This window comes from Balaenoptera acutorostrata, chromosome 3 (assembly GCF_949987535.1).
Source record: "Balaenoptera acutorostrata chromosome 3, mBalAcu1.1, whole genome shotgun sequence".
NCBI classification, from domain to species: Eukaryota; Metazoa; Chordata; class Mammalia; order Artiodactyla; family Balaenopteridae; genus Balaenoptera; species Balaenoptera acutorostrata.
The window spans coordinates 61,985,048-62,009,206 of record NC_080066.1 but is presented as its reverse complement, the minus strand read 5'-3'; the positions used below and the strand labels follow the sequence as shown (position 1 = coordinate 62,009,206).

At 38.0% G+C, this 24,159-nt stretch overlaps 1 protein-coding gene and 1 long non-coding RNA gene across 5 annotated transcripts in view; one reads left to right on the top strand and one right to left on the bottom strand.

The window, feature by feature from the left end:
* Positions 1–24,159, bottom strand: part of HMG20A (high mobility group 20A) — a 69,211-nt gene that overhangs the window by 7,200 nt on the left and 37,852 nt on the right. For all 4 annotated transcript variants that reach the window (XM_007197662.3, XM_007197659.3, XM_007197660.2 and 1 more), the window contains exons 2-8: positions 19,047–19,139; positions 13,171–13,318; positions 10,876–11,088; positions 7,786–7,918; positions 6,798–6,829; positions 1,166–1,241; positions 256–471 (exon numbers count right to left, since the gene is read on the bottom strand). In XM_007197662.3, the coding sequence (XP_007197724.1) occupies positions 256–471; positions 1,166–1,241; positions 6,798–6,829; positions 7,786–7,918; positions 10,876–11,088; positions 13,171–13,318; positions 19,047–19,135 (907 nt within the window). In that variant the 5' untranslated portion in view covers positions 19,136–19,139. The remainder of the gene's footprint in view (positions 1–255; positions 472–1,165; positions 1,242–6,797; positions 6,830–7,785; positions 7,919–10,875; positions 11,089–13,170; positions 13,319–19,046; positions 19,140–24,159) is intronic.
* LOC103019750 (uncharacterized) overlaps positions 1–24,159 on the top strand; it is a 51,754-nt gene that overhangs the window by 18,284 nt on the left and 9,311 nt on the right. The window contains exon 3 of the long non-coding RNA XR_452507.2: positions 13,932–14,050. This is a non-coding gene — a long non-coding RNA (uncharacterized LOC103019750). The remainder of the gene's footprint in view (positions 1–13,931; positions 14,051–24,159) is intronic.

The following is a 24,159-nucleotide window of genomic DNA, read 5'->3' as shown; positions in this document are numbered from 1 at the left end:
CTTAATAGAAAGTAGACTGCATGAAAATATAACTGAAGAAAAATTTAACTGAGCAGAGAGCCTGAAATTCTGGATGATTTTGACCAATACTGAGATTCTATTACATGGCCCACAAAAACCTCTGAGGAAAAGACCCCTGAGTTTACTGATTTTCCTCTGGAGGCGAGACTTCAGCCTCACCACACCAGTACCAACATGAACAGAACCTCCCCCCGCCCCCGCCACTTTACAGGGCTCAGCTAGGGATGACATTACCAGGCAAGGGCATGCTGGCGAAGCTGCTTGTCAACACCTGCCGCAGGGTCTCCAGGTGCTGCTGTAAGACGGTGTTGCGGCTCCGCTCCTGGATCACGTCCACCTCCAGCTTCTCCACCGCTGTGCGCATGCTCTCCACGTGCTTTTGCAGGGCTGCGTTCCTCTCCTCAAACTCCATGTTGGATTTTCGAAGCTGACGGAGCTCTGCCTCCCGAGCTGAGGACAAAACCCAGGTAATACCAGCCTCTCTGAGGAGTCCCGATGACTCTTACAGGAAGTCCTGCTTAGCTGTCTCTAATTAGCTACCCCTACTCATGTCCCTATTCTCATTATGGCCTTCCAGATAGCAATTTCAGCAATAAAACGCCTGGCTCCCCAGAGTTATTTTAATTCTTAAAGCTGGTCATATTCTATACTCAAGGTTGCAAGGAACAGCTGTAATTCCCAGTATTTGTTTGTTTGTTTGATTTTTTAAAGCTGTTCAATGAGAAGCCTGAGGGGTTCCACAGGGGGATCCTGGGAGACTGGGCAAGCACAGCTGTGGGTCCACATCTTTACTGCAGTGGGGTCAGCTTTGCTCGTATTTATTTTATATTTTGGACATCCATGTAAGCTTTCATTTGTACAAAGGGTTCTAGGCTAAGAGCCTGCAAGCAATTGAATTAGTGATGTATATTTATTTCCTCTGATCCAGAGACTAAAGCAGCTTTGACAACACTGGCTCAGCTGTCTTCCACGGGTCTCTGAGTAGCTGCTTTTAATAGAGAGTGAAATAGAAGCAGTTTTCTTCTTCCAGACCAGTCCCAGGGTCTGGAATATCACTACCGTTGCTTTTCAGCAATGAATTCCTCCCGACAACTAATCCCCTGCCATAGACCTGAGTAACACAAAATGATCCTTTGGTAATCACCTTTGCTGTGGTTCAGAAATTCCTCTGTAAATATAGGGATGTCAAAAACAGACCGTTCCTTTACCTCTGCTTCTTTCTGCGAATCAAGAGTAACAAAATAGTTAATTCTTAAACAGAAGCTAAATTAAACAGCAGTGCCTAAAGGCACAATGGTCATGTTTTCCTTAAAGAAATAGTAGGATGAGCAGGAATCAGTCTAGGTGAGGCTGTGAGGAAAATGTATTCACCTTTTCTTTGGAACCAAGAAAGCTCAAGCAGGTCAAATATTCAGATCTCTCAGGTGACAACTGCTGTGCAATGAGAAACCTTAAAACAAACCTACATAAACTTCCCTAATGGAGATTTTGGAAACCATTTCTTAGCTCTGTGCTTTGAATAGGGAACAGTATACAGTGGAGAAAGTGGTTGAGGTAGGAATATAGAAAGAGAATTTCTAGGTGTTTTTTCTGTTGCTTCTGTTGGTTGTGCACATAAAGTGCTCTCTGAGATAGGATTATGCAATCTAAATTTGCAGAGTGGACAATAAGAATTTTAAGCAGAGATCTGCCAGCCATGAGCAATAATAATGGTATTCCATTGGGATTTCTACTTTTACTTCTACTTATTTACAAGGGCAGCCTATAGTTGGGGATCTTTTAGATTTTCTTCGGACACAGGAAAAACAAACAAACAAACAAAACCAAAAATCCAGAAATAACTGGGCTCTAAGTATGAGAACGCCAAGGATTATGTTAGATAGAAAAGAATAATAAACCTAAAATTAATTCACCAATAAGCCATTAAAAATAAAAGTCTCACAAAACCACTGCAAAATATATTCCACAATGATCCTTGTGAATAAAGTCAATATTTCAAAATGCTTTGGCTGCAGTTTCTACAATGAATTTGAAGTTGAAAGCATTAAGAATGTAAATTATAAGTGTCTTGGCAGTATTTAAAATCTTGCATAATATAAGATGGTAAAGAGAACAGTGGGAAATGAGTACTGAAGAAATTGCTAGTGAAATCTGAAGATTCCAAAACCTTTATAACATAAAGAACAGTTTAAAAAATCTAGAAATCATTCCTATAGAAACACATTTAATGCCAGAGATAGAATGTATCTCTCCTACTCTTGCCACCACTAGTCTTTTATCTTTGAACACAAATATGATTTGGGGCCCAGTAGAAAGGTTAAGCACTTAACAGCCTATGAGGGAATTCTGACAGCCAAGATCCTGTTTTCATACTGGTGTCTGCCTCCTTAGGGGTCGGGGCTGCGCTGTGTGAGCTGCCTGCCAATGGCAGCTGATCAAGAGAGACTTCTACGATGGAAGTCTGAAAAACAATGTATTTACCTGAAAACACTTTCAGAGCACTTAGTTTTTACCCTATCTTTTACCTCTTAAAGAAAGTGAAGTTTTCCAGAACAATTTAAAAACAAACAACGAAACATTGAAAGCCCCAGTTTCAACATGCAAAGCTCTACCTCTAGCCAGCTCTTGGTGGATTTCAAAGAGAACTAATGTATGGACAAGAAAGGCTGGTTCCAGAAGGTATCTTAGGCATATTTCTCAGTGACTTTCTCTCGACTCTGCTGGCTTACCATATTCTTTAACTCTGTTACTATACAAGACATAACAGATATAAGCATAAGTCCATACATGACTCAGGATAAGGTCTTATGATTTTATCATCTCATTTTGTTCGGTCTCTTAGTTAACTGCACAGGCTTCTGTGAGATCAGTTTACCTAGCCATAGGTCTGAATATCTGCCAGTCAGATGGGTAGGTGGGGATGCTTGGCTCCCATTACCATGGTACCAAGAGCCCTCTCCAAGGCCTAGATTCTGCTCAGATGGGTAATTCTGCTCTCTTCCTTGCCAGAACAGTCCAAACCAAACCAGGCTAACTACATAAGGGCAGAGGACAGCACCACATAGGTGCATTTATTAACACACTGCCTTTTGGTATAGATTCTTAGAGTGCAAAAAAAGAAACACCAAAGCAATTAAATGAAACTGTTCAGTCTCTGAAAGGCAACAGAGAATTCTCCTTAACTGAAGAGTCGTCATAAAAACCATCAGCACTCTTCCATTACTGAGTACATTACTTGGCATTGGACAGGATCCTCTTGGGGGCTCAGATATACTTAAGCTGCTCCAAGGGTCACTCAAGGGATTAAAATCATAAGGATTTCATTACCTCTTCATTGAAAGGGTCTAATCTGTTCAGGCTGAGTGTCATTTTGTCATTTCCCATAAATTAAAGGAGAAACAAAATTACTGTTTCTATCTTCGTCCTCACATGAGATTTAGACACTTTCTTGAGAGTAACACTAGCTGACTCCTGGGTCTAGCAGGCTGGCTTTTGATTTGAGAGGAGCAAGAATACTCTTCACTTTGGTTTTCATTCTATATATTGAGTGGAGGGTAAGAGAACAGAGGCCTTTTGAACTGAAACTATTTTGCTGTGATCTAGGCTCAGGGCCAGAATTTCATAGAGAGTGATATGCTTCTCTCAAGTGCCCTTTACCTTAGGGAATGCTCTTAATATTGTGTACCAGGCTTAAGTGCCCCACTGCTATGCAGAATGGCTTGAATGGCTTTCAGGTCAGCATTTCTTTGGCTCTAATATGCTCTCCAGTAACTGCCTTGGCAACAATGTCTTAGGAATCTAAGTTCCATTAGGGAATACAATAGGTTTCTTTACTACATACACACAAATCAAATCGTTTCTGTCTCAAGTGGCAACAAATTTTGCTGACATCACAGGCAACCTGGCCCATTTTAACTTGCAACACTGTTTATTCCATATAACGTGGCAGGTGCTGCCAGGAGTGCTAAATAAGAGGGGGCTACAGAGGCCTGGCTTTCAGTCACAATTCTGCCTCTAACTAATTCAATAAGTGATTCTGGGAAGTTCTTTCCTGTCTCAGGCAAGTCATTTTCCTCACTGGCAAAATGAGGGGGTCAGTTGAGAGGATTTCTGAGGTCTTAGTAGTTTTGAAGTGAGCTCGAAGACTATTTTACGGCATTTGCCATTTTATTCCTAATAGGATAAGTAAAGGGAAATAAGCATGTTTTTAGAAACTGATGTTTTAGGCACTTTGCAAGGTACTTGCTCTTTTATTAACTTCCTCATAACTCTGCTCAAGCCATTTTACATATATATATGAATATAAATATATCTGAAGTGCCCCACAAAACTTGGGTCATCTTTAAGGTCTGATTCAGTTCCTCCTTTCCATGGGGGCTTCTGTGGCTCCTTTTGTTTTCCACTTGTAGTGCTTTCTTATTTTTCTTAACTCTTATTATACTCTAAGAGGTTATGTGTAACTATGTTTAACAATTGTCAAAGAGGTTTTGTTTTTATTGCAACTCTTTTGAAATTACCTAGTTTAGTAAGATATTATTCAATAAAAACTGATAAAGTGGGGGACATTAATTGGGTCAACAACCTTACTAAGAGAGCTTTATCCTGATGTGGGCATACAACAGATTTATAGACCCTACTGTATACACATTTGAGAAATTACTGCTGGCTCCCTCCTTTTCTGTGTTTCACGTGAGTCTAATCCTGAAACAGGGAAATCACACAGAGACTTATTCCTTTTCATATATCATAGAAATTCATATCATACTAATAATGTATTTAAAAAAACCTTCATTTCTCAAATCAGTAGCAGCAGCTACTATGACTAAGTCTACTAAATCTTTTCTGATGGCAACTATTAACTTTATGAGAGGCAAAAATGCCACATATGGTTTGGCCAGCAAAATCCATAGTGATGAAAAGAGTCAGTCATTGACTAGAAAATGTGAGCTCTAATAATTTAGATTACTGTCCATACTCTCTTTTGTAACCATTAAGGATAGAGAAGCTATAAAGGATGCTTAATAGGGAAAAAAGGAAGTTTGGTAATTTCATGATATTGGTGGGTTGGGCACACAAAGGAAGGAGAAATAAGTAATTATATAAGTATCTGGCAATATGGAAAGCTTGCAACACTATTCAATTATGATTTAAAATATATAGTGTACGTACAGTTTCTCAAGCAAAAAAAAAAAAAAAGATTTCATCCTAATTGAAACACAGAGATGTCATATGTAACTACATTTATATAGGATTTATATGAAGAATAAAATGCTAATATTTACTATGCTTCTCACTTTATAATTCATGGATGGTAATAAATCTATTTGACTTGTGAATCTAAAAGTCTTCTCTATGTTTTGAAGGTCACCAATACCAAATTAGGTATGAGAACTACAACTCCAAGATAAATACATTATTATTTTGAAGAAATGATTTCCTTGATTTAGTAAAAAACCCAATACATGCAAAAGAGTATATCAGAAAATTCTTTTTGTGTAAATATCCATTGTTATTTCAACAAATGGGTTTTGTATACAAACAAATAAGTATTTATGGAAGAACTCTTCCATGCAAGGGCATCATGCTAGATGGGATGGGTACAAGATGGAACTAGACCATGCATGCCTTCAAAGAGATTATAATCCAAGCGTGTTAATAACAGAAGCACTTGAGTAACTTTGGCACCTTAGCCAGATCAGCTAAATGCGTAAGAGAAATATAGAGAGCTGTGAGGTTTAAAAGAAGTTGGAGGAAACAGGAAAAGCTTGAAGGAGGAAATGGAACTTGAAATAGGGTTTGATGGATGACTAGAATTTAGAGGCAAAATTGGACGATGGGAGAGGGTAATAGAAAAAATGAGTGAGGGAAAGAAAGTATTCTCGTGAAAGGAAGAATATGAGCACAGGCATGAGGCGGAAAAGGATGGGGCACTTGGAGGACAGTGAGTATTAAAGGTTTTTAAGTACATAAGATATATACGGGAAATATGGGAGTTAAGGTATTTGGAAAGGGAAATTGGGGCTTAATTACAGAAAACCCTGATTGCTAAGTTTGAATGTGATTTGGTAAGCAACGAGGAGTCATTGAGCATTTTCATGCATGAAATTACCACAAATTTTATTTTCTTAGAACCATATATTAATCATAGGCTACATATATATTTAAAGCTCTCTATGCAGCAGAGCCAACACACACAGGCCTCAGTCCTATATAGGAACACAGGTCTAAATCCTATTGCTGAGACTGAACCAAATGGAGAGGAAAAGGCCAGTAAACAAATATGCGCCAGTGAGGAAAGTAGGCATAGTAATCAAGATAATGTCACTTGTGGTCTGTAGATGCTGTAAGTTGAATAGTTCATTTTAACTAAGTGCTGGATTCCCTAAATAACAACTTTTTGAGAGTCAGAATATAGTATCTGATGATGATAAACTATGGTCAAGTTATAGCTTTTAGTTGGTCCTCATTTCTATACCTCACTCCAAATTCCAGCCATCTTCAGCATTTAAGGCCAATAAAATTCTTGGACCATAAGAAAGGACTAGAGTTAGGGGCTTTAGTTCAAGGACACACTCATGACATAAGTGTCTGCCATATGCTAAGAATCCTTGAGCTAAAGGCAACTAACCCAATCCCAATTACAGGAAAGGAAATACTCTGCCATTCATTAAAAAACAGTCCAATAGCATTTCAAACAGCATCATTATTATATACATATATCATACACACACACACACACACACACACACACGCTATGTAGACAGAAAGTTAATTACCTCATGATCATGAGTGGCCTGTCGGGCTGCATCTAAAAATATGATAGAATAAGAACATTAAGCTGAAAAACAAAACAAAATAACAAAACCTAAGGAAATGACTGTGCTAAGCTACAAAAACTGCTGGTATATGTGGGCTCTCAAAACATATCATATTTTCTCTGATAGCTTTATTAATCAGTCAACACAAGTTAAAGGGAATCCCATCTTACAGGTTATGCAATTAGACACAAGAGAAACAGCAGACACAGTTCTTACCTTTGAGGAGAACAGGGTGGGAGAGTGGACAGGAAATACATGCCAAAGGCTGTTTGCATAACATTACAGTTTAGCAGGCAAGATGCCCAAATGTGGAGAAGACGCAATAGCTCAGGAATGACAGGCTATTATGAGTGGGGCTTCTTTCTTTGGCAGTGTTTCCTGAAGAAGGGGAACTTTTAGCAATATTTTAAGAGTGTGATGAACAAAAGATCCATGAAGACCGGGATCTTCTGTATCTTGTTTACTTTTGCATCCTTAATGCCTAGGTGAGATCCTGATATGTAATAGGAGGTGTTCAATACATTTTTTGAATACACGCATACATGAATGAGTGAATTAAAAGGATGATTGATCACTGGAAGCTGGGAGAAATGATCACATGAAAGGCTTAGAGGTGTTACAGCAAGGTGGTTATGTAGTGTAGCAGACAGATTTGTTTAGAGGTAGAGAAATGACTAAATTGGAAATAGAAGAAAAAGCACAGACAACTAAAAGGGGTCTTGGAGCACAAGCCAAATTGTTGATACTGGATATGGAAACCCAACTGAAATTTCTAAATGAGAGCAACGTGATTTTAATAAAAGTCCAAGATGATGCTTGTAAGTGAATGTAGTACAATAGAGAAATGATAGAAACATACCTTTTGTATTATCACTCTAATAGTCAGCTTTGTGACACTCCATCATGCAAAACAAACTACAAATACATTTGGTTCTGGTTCTGATACCTTGCCTATGAGATTTGCCTTTCTGACGGTCCTGGGTTTTCCTACTGAAAACCTTGTAGGCCTCAGTCTTCTGATACTGCTCCAGTTCCTTCATGTAACGCTCCTTATCTCTGTCTGCTTCATCAAGGTAGCGCTGGGAAAGAAATATGGAATTTTTTCAAGAAATAGGTCTTACTGAGGTAAAATACCAATGAACTCTTTGAAGAAAGCAAAGGATAATTAGCACATGGAAAGAAAAGTACAAGTGGGATAAGCTTTGAGAATTAAAAAAAAAAGTCATGTGAATAGAATAAAATATAATCTCTCAGTTATAAAAGAAATGGGTGATTCTAACTTTTTAGACTATCGCCTTTCTTAACTTATTGAAGACAAGTTCTACTGAGGTCATTCTCATAAAAAATTCACAAGATTATAGTTCTTCTACTAATCCTATAGACAGAACTACACATGGCCCTAGAGTCCTCAAGACTGAACACCACATAGGCACACTTAATCTTCCCAGGGGAAAGGATGGAATATTACTTTGTTTCTTTATCCCCAACCCATTCTGAGGAGATGATCTCATACATCCATTGGCCTTTAAGAGCCAGAAGAGTGGAGATACAAGGAACATAAAAAAGAATGACCTCATCCTATGGACCTAAAATGGACTACTGTGAGAGAGCCTGTATCTACATGCTTTGTGCTATTAATTATTTAAACAAAGTTCATTGATCTACTAGGATAATTTTGTTTAATGCCTTGTACTTTTCTCTCATCATTAGGTTTAAGAAATAAAGTATAAAAATACTCTTCTAAATGAACACAAACAAGAGATAGAAATTATGTTAAAAGCCTTGTCCTACACAAGAGCCAGATGTAGGGGTCAAATGGCCAAATCTGGGACAATTTAAGTATCAAAATGCTCAAGTATAGTAATAATTTATAAACCATTGGGAAAAAAGAAATTCATATGCCTATGCCAATCGTAAATAAATAACAAACAGATACATAAATGGAGGGAGGAAGAGGGCTCTTGCTTAGATTAGAATGCCGAAGGCCAACTGGCAAATGTGGAGGGAGTGCTAGAGTTGGAAAATCATCATTTTGCAACCATCATGGTAAATATTAGATCAGGCAAAAGTTATTAATGAATGCTAAATCTAGGGGGAAAGTTTGATATGGAACAGACTATTTGAATGTTCTTAAAATGTCTCTGCACAGACTACTTATTAATTATAAGGGAGAGTAAAAAACTTCTGTGAGTGAGCAAAATTAACATTACCAATGAGGAATAAAAGACATTGCGTGCCTGCATATGCGATACCCTGAGAAGGACCAACGTCCACCTATGCAGTATTCTGACCAAGAATGCATAACCTCAATCTAATCATGAGGAAACATCAGACAAATATAAAATGAGGAATGTTCTGTTGAAAGTAAACAAAAAGGAGGGGGAGGAAGAGGGAGAGACGGTATTCCTAAAAAATCTCAGTGTCATAAAAGACAAAGAAAGGCTGTGGAAATATCCCAGATTAAAGGAATCTAGAGATTTGACTACTAAACTCAGAGCCTGACCCCTGCACTGGAATCTGAACCGGAGGGGGAAAACGTTACAGAGGAATGATGTTGGGTCAACTGACAAAACTGGAATATAGATGGTAAGTTAGATAAAAGTATTGTGTTAATACAAAATTATGAGGTTGTTAACTAAACTGTGGTTAAGTGAGAGAACATGTCTATTCTTAGGAAATTCACACTGAAATATTTAAGGGTAAAGGGCTATGATGTATGTAACTTATATCAAATAATTCAGAAAAAAATTGTGTGTGTGTGTGTGTGTGTGTGTGTGAGAGAGAGAGCACATGCCCAATCTTGCCCAGGAGAGTATGAGCGCATGTGCAAAAAGAGAAAATGTGTTAGTAATAGGTCAATCTGGGTCAGGGTATTTGGGTGTTCTTTGTATTATTCTATGTTTGTAACTTTTTGTACATTTGAAAAATTATTTTCAAATAAAAATTTAAGAGCAAAAACAAACACGAAAACCCTTGCCCTGCCTAACTAGTTAGTTATCACTGTTGGTTATCCCTGGAGATGACTTTTGCTTTTTTCCTTATATACTTCTGTATTGTCTGAAAAAATTTTAAACGATGAGCGTGTATTAATTTTGAAATAAAAAAATTAAAGAGAAAAGAGTAACTACTATGTACAGCTCATAATCCATTTATACATTAGAGCTAAAACAATGGATGATATACTCTGTTTTCTATTAGCTTGCTACCACAAACACAGAGCTTCAAGTTGCAACTCAATTGGATCTCTTTGAAATTTTTTGAATTCAGTTAATTCCCAAGAGTATTTTTCAATTTGGTTTTAGTTTGTTTGGAATCCTTTTTAAAGAGTGTAAGACATAAAAGAAATATAGATATATATCAGATACTGAAAATGCTGGGAACTTTTAACCCCTCCGACAATCCCTACCATCACACCACTTTTGTGGCATTTCAACCAGTTCGTGGCTAACTTGTCCTTAATTCCTCTCAAATCTAACAAATGGATTTGTTTCAGTTTGGCAATAGGGTTAGTTTCTGTCTTGGAGGAAAGAGAATTCAAATAGTTCTTGCTTTATTTTTCATAGTAGGTTAAATGTGCCAGAACTCCAGTTTAAAAAGTTTATTAAAGCAGTAAAATCTTTTTCTTAAACAAAATTCTTATGTGAACATCAGAATTTTATCAAAAGACCTTTTCTCATTTAACTCATGACTTTTCATTTAACTCGGTAGAATAAACCATGCTGATAGATTTCTTAATATTGAACTACTTTTTAGAAAAATCGTATATGAACTCTCAGCATATAAAGCAAATAAAAGTGGAGCTGCTTTGGTTTGGGGGGGATCCTAGAGTCCCTCCTGCTCACGTCCCTGCAGCAGACCCTGAAAGAGTATAAAAACCACTGTGGAGAAAAGAGCTATGAAGGACCCTGCTATTCTGGTCTCCTAGGCCCATGACAAAATTGAAGAATCAACAGTCCATTCTCTTTGCTTTTCTGACAAAAGTTATTTTTGAGATATAATCAAAACCAAGCAAAGGATCAGGAATAGGAACAATTACCTGTTTTTCCTCTGGAGGAAGTTTACTCCATTCATTGCCTAACATCCTTGTAATTTCTGGAAATGGGACTTCTGGTCTTTTTGCTCGAAGCTGTTCTCGACGCTCGTTCATGAACCGAACATATCCTGTAAGGGGGGATTTGGGTGCATTGCTGTCTCGAAGAGGTTTCTTCCTCTTTCTTCCTTTGGACCAACCTCCTCGTTTACTTCTTTGCTACAAAACAAGAAAAAATAAAAACCCCAAACCAAATTACAACAACAAAAATTTCCCCAAATAACACAATAATCAACACCAACAAACAAAACAGGATTAATAATTGCATTTTGCTACCATTAAGGCCCTGGATATTCAAAGCTCTCCAAACCTGTTATAGGTACAAATGGCTGCAATGCAGTTTTCAAGAAGGGACTCCAGATGGTTCACCTGCAGACCTTTTTACGTACCATGCTACACACTGTTACACTAAGGGGCTATTTTAGTGCTAATCCCAACAGATAAGAATAAGGGGTACCATGATCACATAAGCTCTGGCCTTCATATGCACTTAACAAATCCTGACTCCTGACAGGGGAATATTCTAAATGAGAAATGCAGCACATACACAGCACTGTGCCAGGGAAGCAGACATTGCTACAGTAGATCAGAACAAGATGCTGTCACATGCACTGGGCAAAAGAAGAGACAAGTTGTAGTACTAGGATTAAAATCATGCATGAAGGGTGTTTCTCATTGATATCATTCAAAGACCAGTTTATTTCCCACAGCAGATAGCACTATAGATTTTAAAATTAATATCTAAGACTTAGAAAAATTTCAGCAACTATAATATATCCAAAATGAATACTAGTTCTTTGGCTTGCTGGTTTATTTCTTAAGATGTTTATTTTATAAAGGCAGAGGTCTTTATATGTTATTAGTTAAATCAAAAGACAAAATCGCCCCCCAAAAAGTTAAAGGACTGAAGTACCACTATTGTTTTACCACAGCCTTTTTCTTTGTCCTTTTAAACAGGATGCAAGGTACTTTTGCTTCATAATTTTACAAATACACATAGCCTATCAGTTAATAAAGCTTTATGGATACAAGCATTTTTATTTCAGAGAAGAGAAAGATAAGCCAAATGGGACAAAAATATCTAAATATTAATTACCATACTGCACTCCTCCAAATATATATAAAATGGTACAGTAATTCAGCATTGGGCAAATGGTATATTTGGTATCAGTTTTTTTGTTTTTCTTTTTTTTGTTTTATAAACCTAGTAACATTTAACATTAAAGCTACTAAGGATTTAAGATGTTTAAGAAGCTTTAGGCATTCTTCATAACCTTTAAGAATGCCAACATAAAAAGAATCAGCTCTTTCAAAATAAGAACAAAGACAAAAGTCAATGATGGTACTCTTTTATAGCTAAAAAAAAAAAAGAGTACCTTAAAACATAGACAATGTAATCAGTCATTTGTGAGGAACACTGAAAGTCCAACAAGGGAATGATGGCCCAGGTCCATACAGAACCTCTGTGTGAATTAGAAAAAGATGCCCCCTATGGGACAATGAATGACTTGGTAAGTCGTGTGAACCCTTTGGGCACATATGACTCCATGCTGCAGGGTTTGGTGAGCAGACTGTGGTCCTGAGTAAGGGCATGCGGACTCCTCATTAATTACATTTAAAAAAAAAATAAATTTATTTATTTTATTTATTTATTTTTGGCTGTGTTGGGTCTTCACTGCTGCATGTGGGCTTTCTCTAGTTGCGGCAAGCGGGGGCTACTCTTTGTTGTGGTGCACGGGCTTCTCATTGTGGTGGCTTCTCTTGTTGCGGAGCACGGGCTCTAGGCGCGCGGGCTCAGTAGTTGTGGCTCGCAGGCTCTAGAGCGCAGGCTCAGTAGTTAGATAGCCTGTGGCTCACGGGCTTAGTTGCAGCATGTGGGATCTTCCCAGAGCAGGGCTCGAACCCATGTCCCCTGCATGGGCAGGCGGATTCTTAACCACTGCACCACCAGGGAAGCCCTAATTACTTATTTAATTAAATCATGCAACTCATTCAGTAAGCATTTGTTGAGCATCTAATCTGATGCAGGTATAAATTTTCTAGGCAGGGGAAAAAGAAGAGTCTACTTGTCTCTGTATCATTAAAACCATTAATATGGTTCTATGTGAAACAAGAAATATAAAACAGAATATTCTGCAGAATGTAAGGAGGCCAGAGGATGAACACCTCGATCAACTCCCTTGCTGACTGCTTCTTCAGAAGCCTCAGAGACCAGTAACAGGAGGAGATGCTTCAGCTTACCTCATCTTCGTGCCTCTGTTCACTGCCTTCTGCTGTATTTGAAGACTCATTCTGAAGCAACTGACCTTGGGAGAGATCCTCCACAAATTCTGGATTATTTGTGGATGATGAGGCTCCACTACTATACGGAACCTCTGGGTGGGTTATCCTGAAGAATGATAGGCAGAGTGGAAAAGTTCAGTATCAACAGCATCGAAAACTCCTACTTACCAAGGTTCAAGACAAATTTCACTGCCAGCAAAATCACATGCCAGCCCTTGAATTAATTCCCCCACCTCATTCTGTATAAATGTAAACAATGTCTCCACAGCAGTTATAGAGCATTTTAAAAAAGGTTTCAGTGCTTGATTGGATCAGGTCAGTTCCATGAAGAAATCTACTACTAAAAACAACTATCATCTTTCCCCCACAAATTACCTCTCTCCTCAACGTAGACTTTACATTTTAGTTCTGAGCATGCAACTTTTATATGTTAGTTTCATGTATCTCCTTTTCATGTAATAAAAGGAAAATACTATTAATGGAAAAGAACAGGAATGGGAGTTGAAGAGGCAGTTTGCCCCCCTATCACAAAAGAGAGCGTTCTTTAAGGGCATAAGAAATATCTCTTACGGTACATTCCACAGGCTACTCCTTCTTGGATTATAGTGTTTATTGACAATGAGATCATCTAAGAACCATATTATCAAGTTCAGTAAGTTCAGGTATAAATGTTAATAAATCAGAGATATACATTTTCTGTTCCTATCATTCTGTTCCAGATGAGTCAGCAAACCAGATCTCATCCTTCTGAAAAGTGGACCCGGGAAGGTACAGATGACGGTTGGATCTTAGACTGAGTTATACCCTATCGCATTTAGATGAAGGAATGGAAACAAAGGTAACACCATGTGCTAGAGAGTTTGGGGTTTGGGGCAGGTAGTGGGGAAGGTGGAGGAAGATGTACAAGAGAGTAATGTTCAGTCATTATTCTGGAAGAATGTATACTCCATAGAGTTACAGAAAATACTTACAATGCGATATAAGTACTGAAACAGAGGTCTGTAAAACGTGCCATAAAGGTACAGTACAGGGGACGATGAATTTTATATGTATGGAGAGAATGTTAAGAAAGATTTTACAGAGGAGGTCTTAAAAGATGAAGAGGCATTCATCAGGTAAACAACATTATTACAGGTAGAAAGAACAGGGTATAATAGAAGAAAGGGAAACTTTTCAGGAGGCTACTGCAATAGACTAATTGAGAGACAAGGGCAAGCAGGAGAATAGGGGAGAGAAAGCTAAGAGATAACTAAGAGGTAGAATGACAAATCGAATATAAATAATGAGGGAGAAAGACGAGTCAAAGGTAATTCTGAGATTTCTAGATTGGGTGATAATGTACTATTAACCAATGTAACAACTGGAATGTGTGTGTGTGTGTGTGTGTGTGTGTAAGAAAGACAGATGAGTAAATGCTAAGTTTGAAACACTCATGGCATAATTAGGTGGAGCTGTCCCACCGACAACTGGAAACATGCCCTGAGAGAACAGAAGTGAAGAAAAGGCAGGAGATATTTTGGGAGGCATCAGCTCATGGAAATAATGGGAAGTGCTAGATATTCTCCAGAAAGACAGTGAGAAGAAAAGTCAGGATAGAACTCTGTTGGAACAATATTTTAGGAGCAAGTGTTAGATGAGCTGGGAAAGACTAAGGAGGGCGTTAAGAAATCTAGGAGAGAATACTGTTACAGAGGCCAAGGCAGGAAGACTTTTGAGAAGGGGTTATTACACAAGCAAAAAGTTGCAGATGTCACATAAGATAGGCTAAAAAGTATCTGCTAAATCTGAAGATCTGAAGGACTTCAGCTGTACTCCCTGTACTTCAAGGGAGTACAGTTTTAGTGGAGTTATGGGAATAAAAACCAGATTGAAGTGGACTGAGAAAAGAATGAAAGCAGATTCAGACTGTCCTTGAAAGGACAGAACTTTTATTTTTCTGAACACTTCTATAAAAAATAGAGGATTATAACTAGGAGGTTCCTACATTTTTGAGGTCCTGTGAAAAAGGGTAGATCAGAGAAGTTATTAACTCAATGCTAATTATCTTCTCTGAAGAGTTGCCATTTGAGATCCAGTTTGAACTTGGCAGCTTTGTTTTTCAAATATTTCAATCATTTTGGATGTCTTACAATATCTTTTCCTTCACTGTCATTCTTCATTTCAACTGTGCCATCAATTTTTAAGTTACTAACTCTTGCACATTCTTATTTCAGTAAAATATGAAAACTAGGTTTAGGAAAGAGTACCAGTCCTGTGAATCCCTTGACTGAAATGGACAGGAATCAGAGCGAGTGGTCAAAAGCAGCAAATGCCTTAGAGATGACAAGTTGAATAAAGACTGAAAAAAAAAAAAAAAGGCTCCTTTGTTCCAATGAATGAATTGTCCATGCTCTTAGCTAAAGCCAACAACCCTTCCATTTGTGCCCTGGATCCCACACCCTCTAGCCTACTCAAAAACAAGTTTCAGCAATTCTGCCCTCTCTGGCATCACCAATTCTTTCCTCTCTACTAGATTAGCCTAATCAGCAAACAAATGTGGCATTATTACTCTTATCTGGAAACAAAACAAAAAACACACTTTCTTGATTCCACTTGACTTTTCTCCTTTCCTTTATGGACCTGATCTGAGGATGGTATGTTCCAAGATCCCCAGTATACTGAACCCTGTTTTCTGTTCTGTCTTCCACCCACAAATTTAATGCCGTTTCTATCTTAACTAAGCACTTATCATGCACTGTGTCCATAACTCTTGCAGTTTGAGATGTGATAGCAAAACTAGCACGAATTTCTTTTTCCTTCTTCACGATTTCGCAGATAGAAGATTCATTCTTACCATAGATCTCAGCAACCTCAGCATATTACTATTTTTTTTTTTCTTTCCTTATTAAGTCAAGAACTTTCACCTTTTCACTTAAAGGAAGCACATTAGGGCTTCTCTTTGGCGTATCTGAATTGCCAGCATCACTACTCTTGCGCTTTGGGGCCATTATTAAGTAAAATAAGAGTTACCTGAACACAAGCACTAAGATACTATGACAGTCCATCTGATAACAGGCAGCTACCAAGTGACTAACAGGTGGGATATGCTGGACAGAGTGATGATTCACGTCCCAGGCAGGACACGGTGGGATGGTGCGAGATTTTATCATACTATTTAGAGTGGCGGGCACTTTAAAACTTACAAATTGTTTATTTCAGAAATTTTCCATTTAATATTTTCCAACCGTGGCTGACAGTGGCAGGTAACAGAAGCCACGGAAAGTGAAATCATGGATAAGGGGGTACTTAGTGACTTCAACTGTTTATAGTGGAAAGAATTGTTTATAGTTATTGACTTCAATTGGTCTCCCTTCATTCTTTCTTAAACCCAACCCAAAGGAGATAAGTGTTCACAACTCTTGTCAAGGTCACCAATGACCTCCATGCTAAATCCAATGTCATTTCTCAGACCTCATCTTACCGGATCTTCCAGAAGTATTTGACACAGTTCATCTCTTCCCCTCCCTTGAAATATATTTTTTACCTGGTTTCCAGGACCCTGCACTCCTCTGGTTTTTCTGATACCTTTTCAGGTACCCCCTTGAGTCTTCTTTGCTGACTCTTCCTCTTCTCCCTGTAAATGCTGGAGTATCCCTGAGTTCAAGTGTCAGGTCTCTTCTCTTTTCTACCTACACAGTGCTCATTTGTTTGATGATTTCAACCAGTCTCACAGCCTTAAATATCAGCTCTAATATGATGATGGACTCCCAAGTTTCTCTTTTTAGTCTAGACAGCCCCTAACTTCAGAGCCCTGTATCAAGCTGCCTATTTGACATCTCTGCTTGGATAGCTAATAAGCATCTCTATTTTAAACTCTCTAAAACCGAGCTCCTAAAATTCCCTCCTCCACTTGCTCAGTTTTCCCCATCTAATTTAATGGCAATTCCATCCCTTCAGTCGCTTAAGCCAAAAATTTGGAGCTGTCTTTAACTGCTTTTTTCTCCCTTCTCACATCTCATCTGGTCTTTCAGGCAAATCCTGTTTGGCTTACCTTCAAGATATATCTAGAATTCTATACTTCTCAACAACCCCCATTCCTATTATCTTTGAAACCCACTCCAGTGAGGTTTTTGTCCCTACTACTCTGCCAAAAATACTCTTGTCAAAGTCACTAGTGAAGTTCTTTGAGTCATCATCTCTCACTTGAATTATTTTAGAACCGTAACTGGTCTCCTTGCTTCAGCCCCTGCTCCCTTCACTCTATTCTCTATATAACAGCCACAGGGATACTATTTTAAAATGTCAGATCATATCATTCCGCTCAAAATCTCCCCATGCTTTCCCACCTCACTCAGAGTAACAGTTAAAGTGCTTACTCTGACCCATAAGATCCTACACGATCTAGTCCCTTGCTACTCAAAGTACCGGCCTTACACCAGCAGCAGTGGCATCATTTGGGAACTTATTAGAATGTAGAATCTCTGGCCCTAACTCAGACTTTCTGACTCAGCGTTTGCATTTTAATAAGATGTCTAGGCGATTCATAAGTGCATTAAAGTTTGAGAAACACTGATGGAGCCTATTACCCCTCCCCCCGGTATACTCTGCTCCAGTCACACTGGCCTCCTGGCTATTTCTAAAAGGCAGAAACACTCCTACCTCAAGGCTTTCCCACTCACTGCTCCCTCTGCCTAGAATAATCTTCCCCCGTAACTGCAGGCTAGCTAATTTACTTCCTTCAGGTTCTTATTCAAGTCACTTGTAAAGCCGTTCTGGGCCATCTTATCTAAGATGGCACCCCAAGCCCTTCCTGTCCCTCTTCCTGACTTTATTTTTTTAATCCATAGTTCTTATCAATGTAGTATGCATTTTACTTATTTATCCTGTCTATTGTCTGACTTCTCCAGTAGAATTTAAGCTCTCTAGGGGTTGGGATTTTTGTCCATCTTGGTTATTGCTTAATGTCTCGTGCCTAGAATGGTGCCTGGCACATAGCAGACACTCAGAACATTTTTATTGTACAAGTTGGACTCAGCAAGTAGGCAGCTTTTAGAAAAGTTTTAGAGAACAGTTTCACCTGAATAAAGTCAGAAGGCAGATATTAATGAGTTAAGAAAGAATGTCAGGGAAGGAAACAATTATAAAATGTAGTCTGTTTTTAAAGAGCTCTAAGGAATATTAAAACGATTCATCTTAGGGATTAGCTAGCACTTCAATCTATTAGTGAATACATTTCTTCTTTGGCAAGTAATGTCTAATAGAAAAGGTAAAAATTCAAGTGGAACAGAGATTTTCAGTGGAAGAGGGACTACTGCTATTAGCCCTTTTCTATATTTCTTTATATATCTGTCCAAAAATACCAAAGAAAGGAGTTGGAGTTGGGTGGGGAGGGGTAGGTTGGGAGGAACAGAAGTCAGCTAGAGCTCCTAGGCATCTTGAATAAAGAGCCATAACTAAAAATCTAATCTTAAAACAACAACAAAAAAACCTGATATTTGGGGAAAAAATTATTTTAATATCTGTGGCAATTCAGACAGAAAATGAATTTGATTTTCGAAGCTAGCCCTGTGGCAAGTATTTCCTTAATGGTGACTATGTAATTCCCTTAACTGGGAGTCACTGATGTTTCCTAGATCCCACACTACTGCTGTTCCAGTTCACAGGAACCAGAGCATTGCAAATGACAGCTGAATACAGATATCAAAGCAGTTCACAATGGCTCTCATTCTCTTTGCAAAGCATAACAAACGCACCTTCTATTTTTGATATAAAACTGCCTCTTTAGCACCTCATATGTTGTCAGAAGCTGTTCTGAAGCCTAGGCAGAGGCCCAGTGTCCCAAAGCAGCTGCTTACCCAGTTGTAGCCAGATCATTACTCTCCTTGGAACCATCTTCATCTGCAAAAAGGGGAGGCAGTGTGGAACCAGTCATCAAGGTTTCCATCTCTCTAAAAGGAAGACAGAATAAAAAAAAAATTTAATGGCTCAATTATTTCCAGTTCAAGTTGCATTAATTTAAGAGCCAGCCTTCCTTAACTTTATCACATCAGCAGCAGAATAGAAACTGACCTAAATATTTATTTTCTTGACTTGGACACATCAATTTAAACTTTATGGTTAATGGGCTTTTAACCCTGGTCTTATCAACTGACCAGACTAAACACAGATTTTAACAACTAGGACACAGTTTGGAAAATTCCTTTTTGTTCATTCAGAATATCTTCAAAAGTATTCTTCATTTCCGGTAAAAACTGTTAAGCAGAGTAACTCAGAAGCACTGCAACCCTGAGCAAGTTATTCAGCCTCTTTGAGATACAATTTCATCATCTTAGACACAGACAAAATTGCTGACTTAACCCACAGGGTTACTGTGAAGGATTAAACTGAAAGTCCTTCATAAACAGAGAAAGGCTAAGATGGTAAGTGCTTTGAGTATTATTATATAAAGAAAGGTATTGTTATTACAGCATTACGAGTTCTGAATCCCAGATGAATCATCCTTAGATTAAATGGTGACAATCTGAGTCCTCCAAAAGGAAATAATGCAAAGGAAGTAGAGGATGGAAGGCATACTGATGTGGTTCAAAATGAAAGAAACCACACTTCCAGGTCAGAAATATGCTCCACATCACCATGATGACCAACAGTGGAAATAGCATGCACCTGGGCACAGGAAATAACTAAGCCTAATTGAAGAAAGCAAATAAATCAGAAGAACCTGAGGTTATCAGAATGAAAGGACAAAAGGACAAAGTGACAAAGAGAGTAATTTCATTTAGCATATCGCTACAAAGAAAGATTTTTCCCTTTCAAGGCTTACTACCAGGGGCTTCACCCCATATAGCTAAAAGCAGAAGCCTTCCATTCACCATGAAAATGATATTCAAACAAAACATTCAATAGTGACCCTAAACATCAGCCACTTAAGCGGAACTGCAAACCACTCAAGAAAAAAAGTGCCTCAATCAACTGGGAGAATTGAGGAACAGATTATGAAAATTCACTCAGGAGCTCCCTCAGCAGTTATTTCAGGTGCTGCTGCTAAGGAGACCTAGTGAAATAGCAATTAAAAGAAAAGCACAGCAGCCCAAGCAGAGCTAGGATTCATCCCACTGAGATGGAAATACAAAGAAAATGCAGATGACACTGATGCCATATTCTAAAATGTTCAATATAATAATTTACTTACAAAATGATAACAGTGATGATTTCTTATTCTTACTTCTTTTCTTGTTTTCACTTCTTTGTTACTTAGCAGACCAAATTCCATAAATAGCTTACTGTGAAAAAATGCATCTTTGTATATTCACCACCCATTATAGTGGGAGAGCATGGAAGGCAGAGAGGAACTTCCCACTCAACCACAGAGTACGGAGTTTATTCCACATGCAGGGATACTTGATAACTTTTCAATTCCTTCAAGAGAGGGGGGTTTACAAGGGGCTCTAACAAATACTGCAAAATTCCATTCTAGATGTTTTCTAGGATAATCTTGACACAAGTGCACTTATGTTTTACTTCACATTATGCACAGACCAGATTAGAGCCCAGGCTTTAAGGGTTGCTAACATCACCTTACACCAATATTCATTTTATCAAAAGAAAATTAATTAGATGCCATATAATCTAATTATAAACCACAAGCAAACATTCAAATAGCCAGGTATATAGCCACAAACCTTAAAAGGACTCATTTAATTGGCTTCTCTAAAAGTCTCCTTAGAAGTAAAGCACTTTTCGAGAGCCTCAAGTTTCAGCATTGGAAGCTCTTGGCATCCCACCTATACCTCAAAAGAAGATATATTACCTGGTGGGGGACAAATGAAGTGTCTTTTCATTCACTATACCAACATGATCCTCTTAGAGTGTTTCCCAGATATCTTTAGTCATTTTTGAAATATGGGGAGGCAGCTGGACGACACAACCTTAACAACATATAAATAGATCATATAAACAAAGGAAGTTCAGAGAACACATTTCTTGTTGTTGTTGTTTTTTCCTCTTAAGTGTGTTTTACTCAATCCATATGGCTTCAGATATATTTTCTCTAGTGTTACTGAGTAGTCAGGTCCCTAAGAAATGAGTAATAAAGTGGGTGGAAGGTTAAGGGGCCAAAATCAACAAAAGAAGGAAATGAGGAAAAAGTCCAGTGAAACTCAAAGGCCTCTAAACTAGTTGGGAAAATAAAATGATTCGCAAGAATTGGCTGGGATCCTGCAAGAATCTGCTTTCATATGGTTCATGAGGGGGTGATTCAAACTGAATCACAGCTACCAAGCCACTGATTGCCAAAAGCCCTTCAGTGTAGCATCTGTGCCTGATAATGTCCCAGTACAGAGGTCACACTAAACTCTGAAATTCTATGCAAAGCACTTAAGAAATGCAATGAATGCTGCTCTGGAAGGGGAAAGAAGAGATATATGTACAAAGGCCAGGCAATATACAAGTTTGGTTTTCCACTGCAGTTTACAGAAACAGGTATATCATGCAGATGTTTCCTTGCAGAAGGGATTCACCCAGTGAAGGCTTCCACCTGGAGGTAAGGGGTATTACCTTGGGGCTTACACTTTGAGCCAAGGTCTGGACTATAACTTTGGAAATTCAAAAATCCCCTCTAGCACTAATTGCTCACTGAAAAAAAGTGATGTATAAAACAGAGCGCCAATTTAAGATATTTTAATAACAATTATAAAAATTGTAATAAAAATTATATTAAGCCACTAATCATAATCAGAACATTTCTTTGGTCAATATAGGGCCAGAATAAAGGCACTCAGGTGTAGCTTAAGAAATGTTCCTCAACTAAGATTGTTCTAGTAGCCTTTCTCAACAAAAGGGATGATCTCACCAATGAGACTATATTATTCCAAATGTGTTGGACAGTGCTGGAAATATAATTTGTACTTCTGTTTTCTGGGGTTGGCTCTTTTCAGGTACCCTTTCCCTACTTTACGTATGTTAATCCCACTTCATTAAGCCCTCTCATGGAGATGCACCATATTCCTTCCCTACCACACCATCCCCAACAGTACACCTCAGAGTTGAGAGGTAGGATTCTGCCCTCATTTTTCCATACTACAACCTTTATGCAAAATTTCCAGTTCCTTTAAAAGTCATGTTAATTGGCTATACCAATCTCTGATCATTACCTCCTATCATTTCAGTTCTACTACAAGTGACCTTTAACCACACAAACCTCTATTTGTCGACTCTTGATTTTCCCTTCTCTGTCTAGCTTAGATTCTGTGGCTGCATTTCAAATATTTTTTTGCCAACACTCTCAATTCCTTTGCCATGTTGTTCTTCTATACCCTAGATGTAGATCAACTCTGAGTTTTAGCTCAACATGGTGTTGGAGAAAAATCACAAAATAAAGGGTGCTACTATAAATTTATGGTATCCAACTACAGCTGGGCCCACAATGCTCTCAGCAGTCATTTTACATGTTCTTAGGTTATCAACTGCTACATTAGCTCTGGCAAAATTTTCCAATCAAATCAAACCTAACTCACTCAAACCCTCCTGATTATTCAGGCTCATCTCTTCAAACTTCTCATCCCTGACACACCAAAACTATCCTAAATTGTTTTATTTAAAAAATATATAATTTATATACCATAAAATTTATTCCTAATTTAAGTTATACAGTTCAGTGGCTTTCATATATTTACAGGGTGACTTTCACATATTACTACCAACACCATAATTGGTTTTACAACATTTTCATCATCCCTAAAAGAAACTCGGTACCCATTAGCAGTCACTGCCCATTCCCCCCTCCCCCTAGGCCCAGGTAACCACTAATCTGCCTTCTGTCTTTATAGATATACATATTCTTGACATTTCATATAAATTTAATATTCTCTGACCTTTTGTGTCTGGCTTCATTCACTTAGCATAAAGTTTTCAAGGTTCATCACATTTTAGCATGTATCAGTATTTCATATCTTTTCATGGATGAATAATACCACATTTTGTTTATCCATTCAAAGACTGATAGACTGATAAGACTTGGGTTGTTTGTATTTTTTGTCTATAGTGAATAACGCTGCTTAAGAACATTTGTGTACAGTTTTTGTGTGGACACGTTTTCAATTTTCTTAGGCCTATACCTAGAAATGGAATTGCTGGGTCATATGATAACTCCATGTCTAACATTTTAAGGAACTGCCAAACTGTTTTCCAAAGCACCTGCACCATTTTACATTTCCACTAGCAATGTTTGAGATTTCCAAATTCCGCATACCCTTACCACACTTTTTAGGAGTGCTAAAGAAATATCAATTCTACCCTCCTCCAGCTTTCCACATGGGCTAAGGGAAATACAGAACTCCAGCCCACTTCAGCCATCCTGTCCCACTGAAAGGGGGAAAAAACTAAGAAGCACTGGTGAAGTTTATAGTCCAGGGGCACAGGCTCACCAAAAGACTGAGACCTAATCATAGTACTACAGAATGCTTCTCCTCCCCTCACACCTTACCACTACATCACTAAAGGCCTATATACCACAGTTCCTTTCACCCAGGACATCATTTCTACCTTTCAACAAAAATTTACAAGGCATACTAAAAGACAAAAAACGATTTGAGGAGACTGAACAAGAATTAGAACCAGAGTAAGATACAGCATGGTTTTTATTTCTTAACTTTTAAAAAATTGAAATACAGTTGGTTTACAATATTATATTAGTTTCAAGTATATAATATAGTGATTAATATTTTTACAGATTATACTCCATAAAAAGTTATTATAAAATATTGGCTATACTCCCTGTGGGATACATTACATCCTTGTAACTTATTTATTTTAGACCTCGTAGTTTGTACCTCTTAATTCCCTTCACCTATTGTAGTCTTTCCCACCCATTCTTCCCTCTGGTAACCACTAGTTTGTTACCTGTATCTGTAAGGCTGTTTCTGTTTTGTTATATTCATTTGTTTGTTTTATTTAAAAAATTCTACATATAAG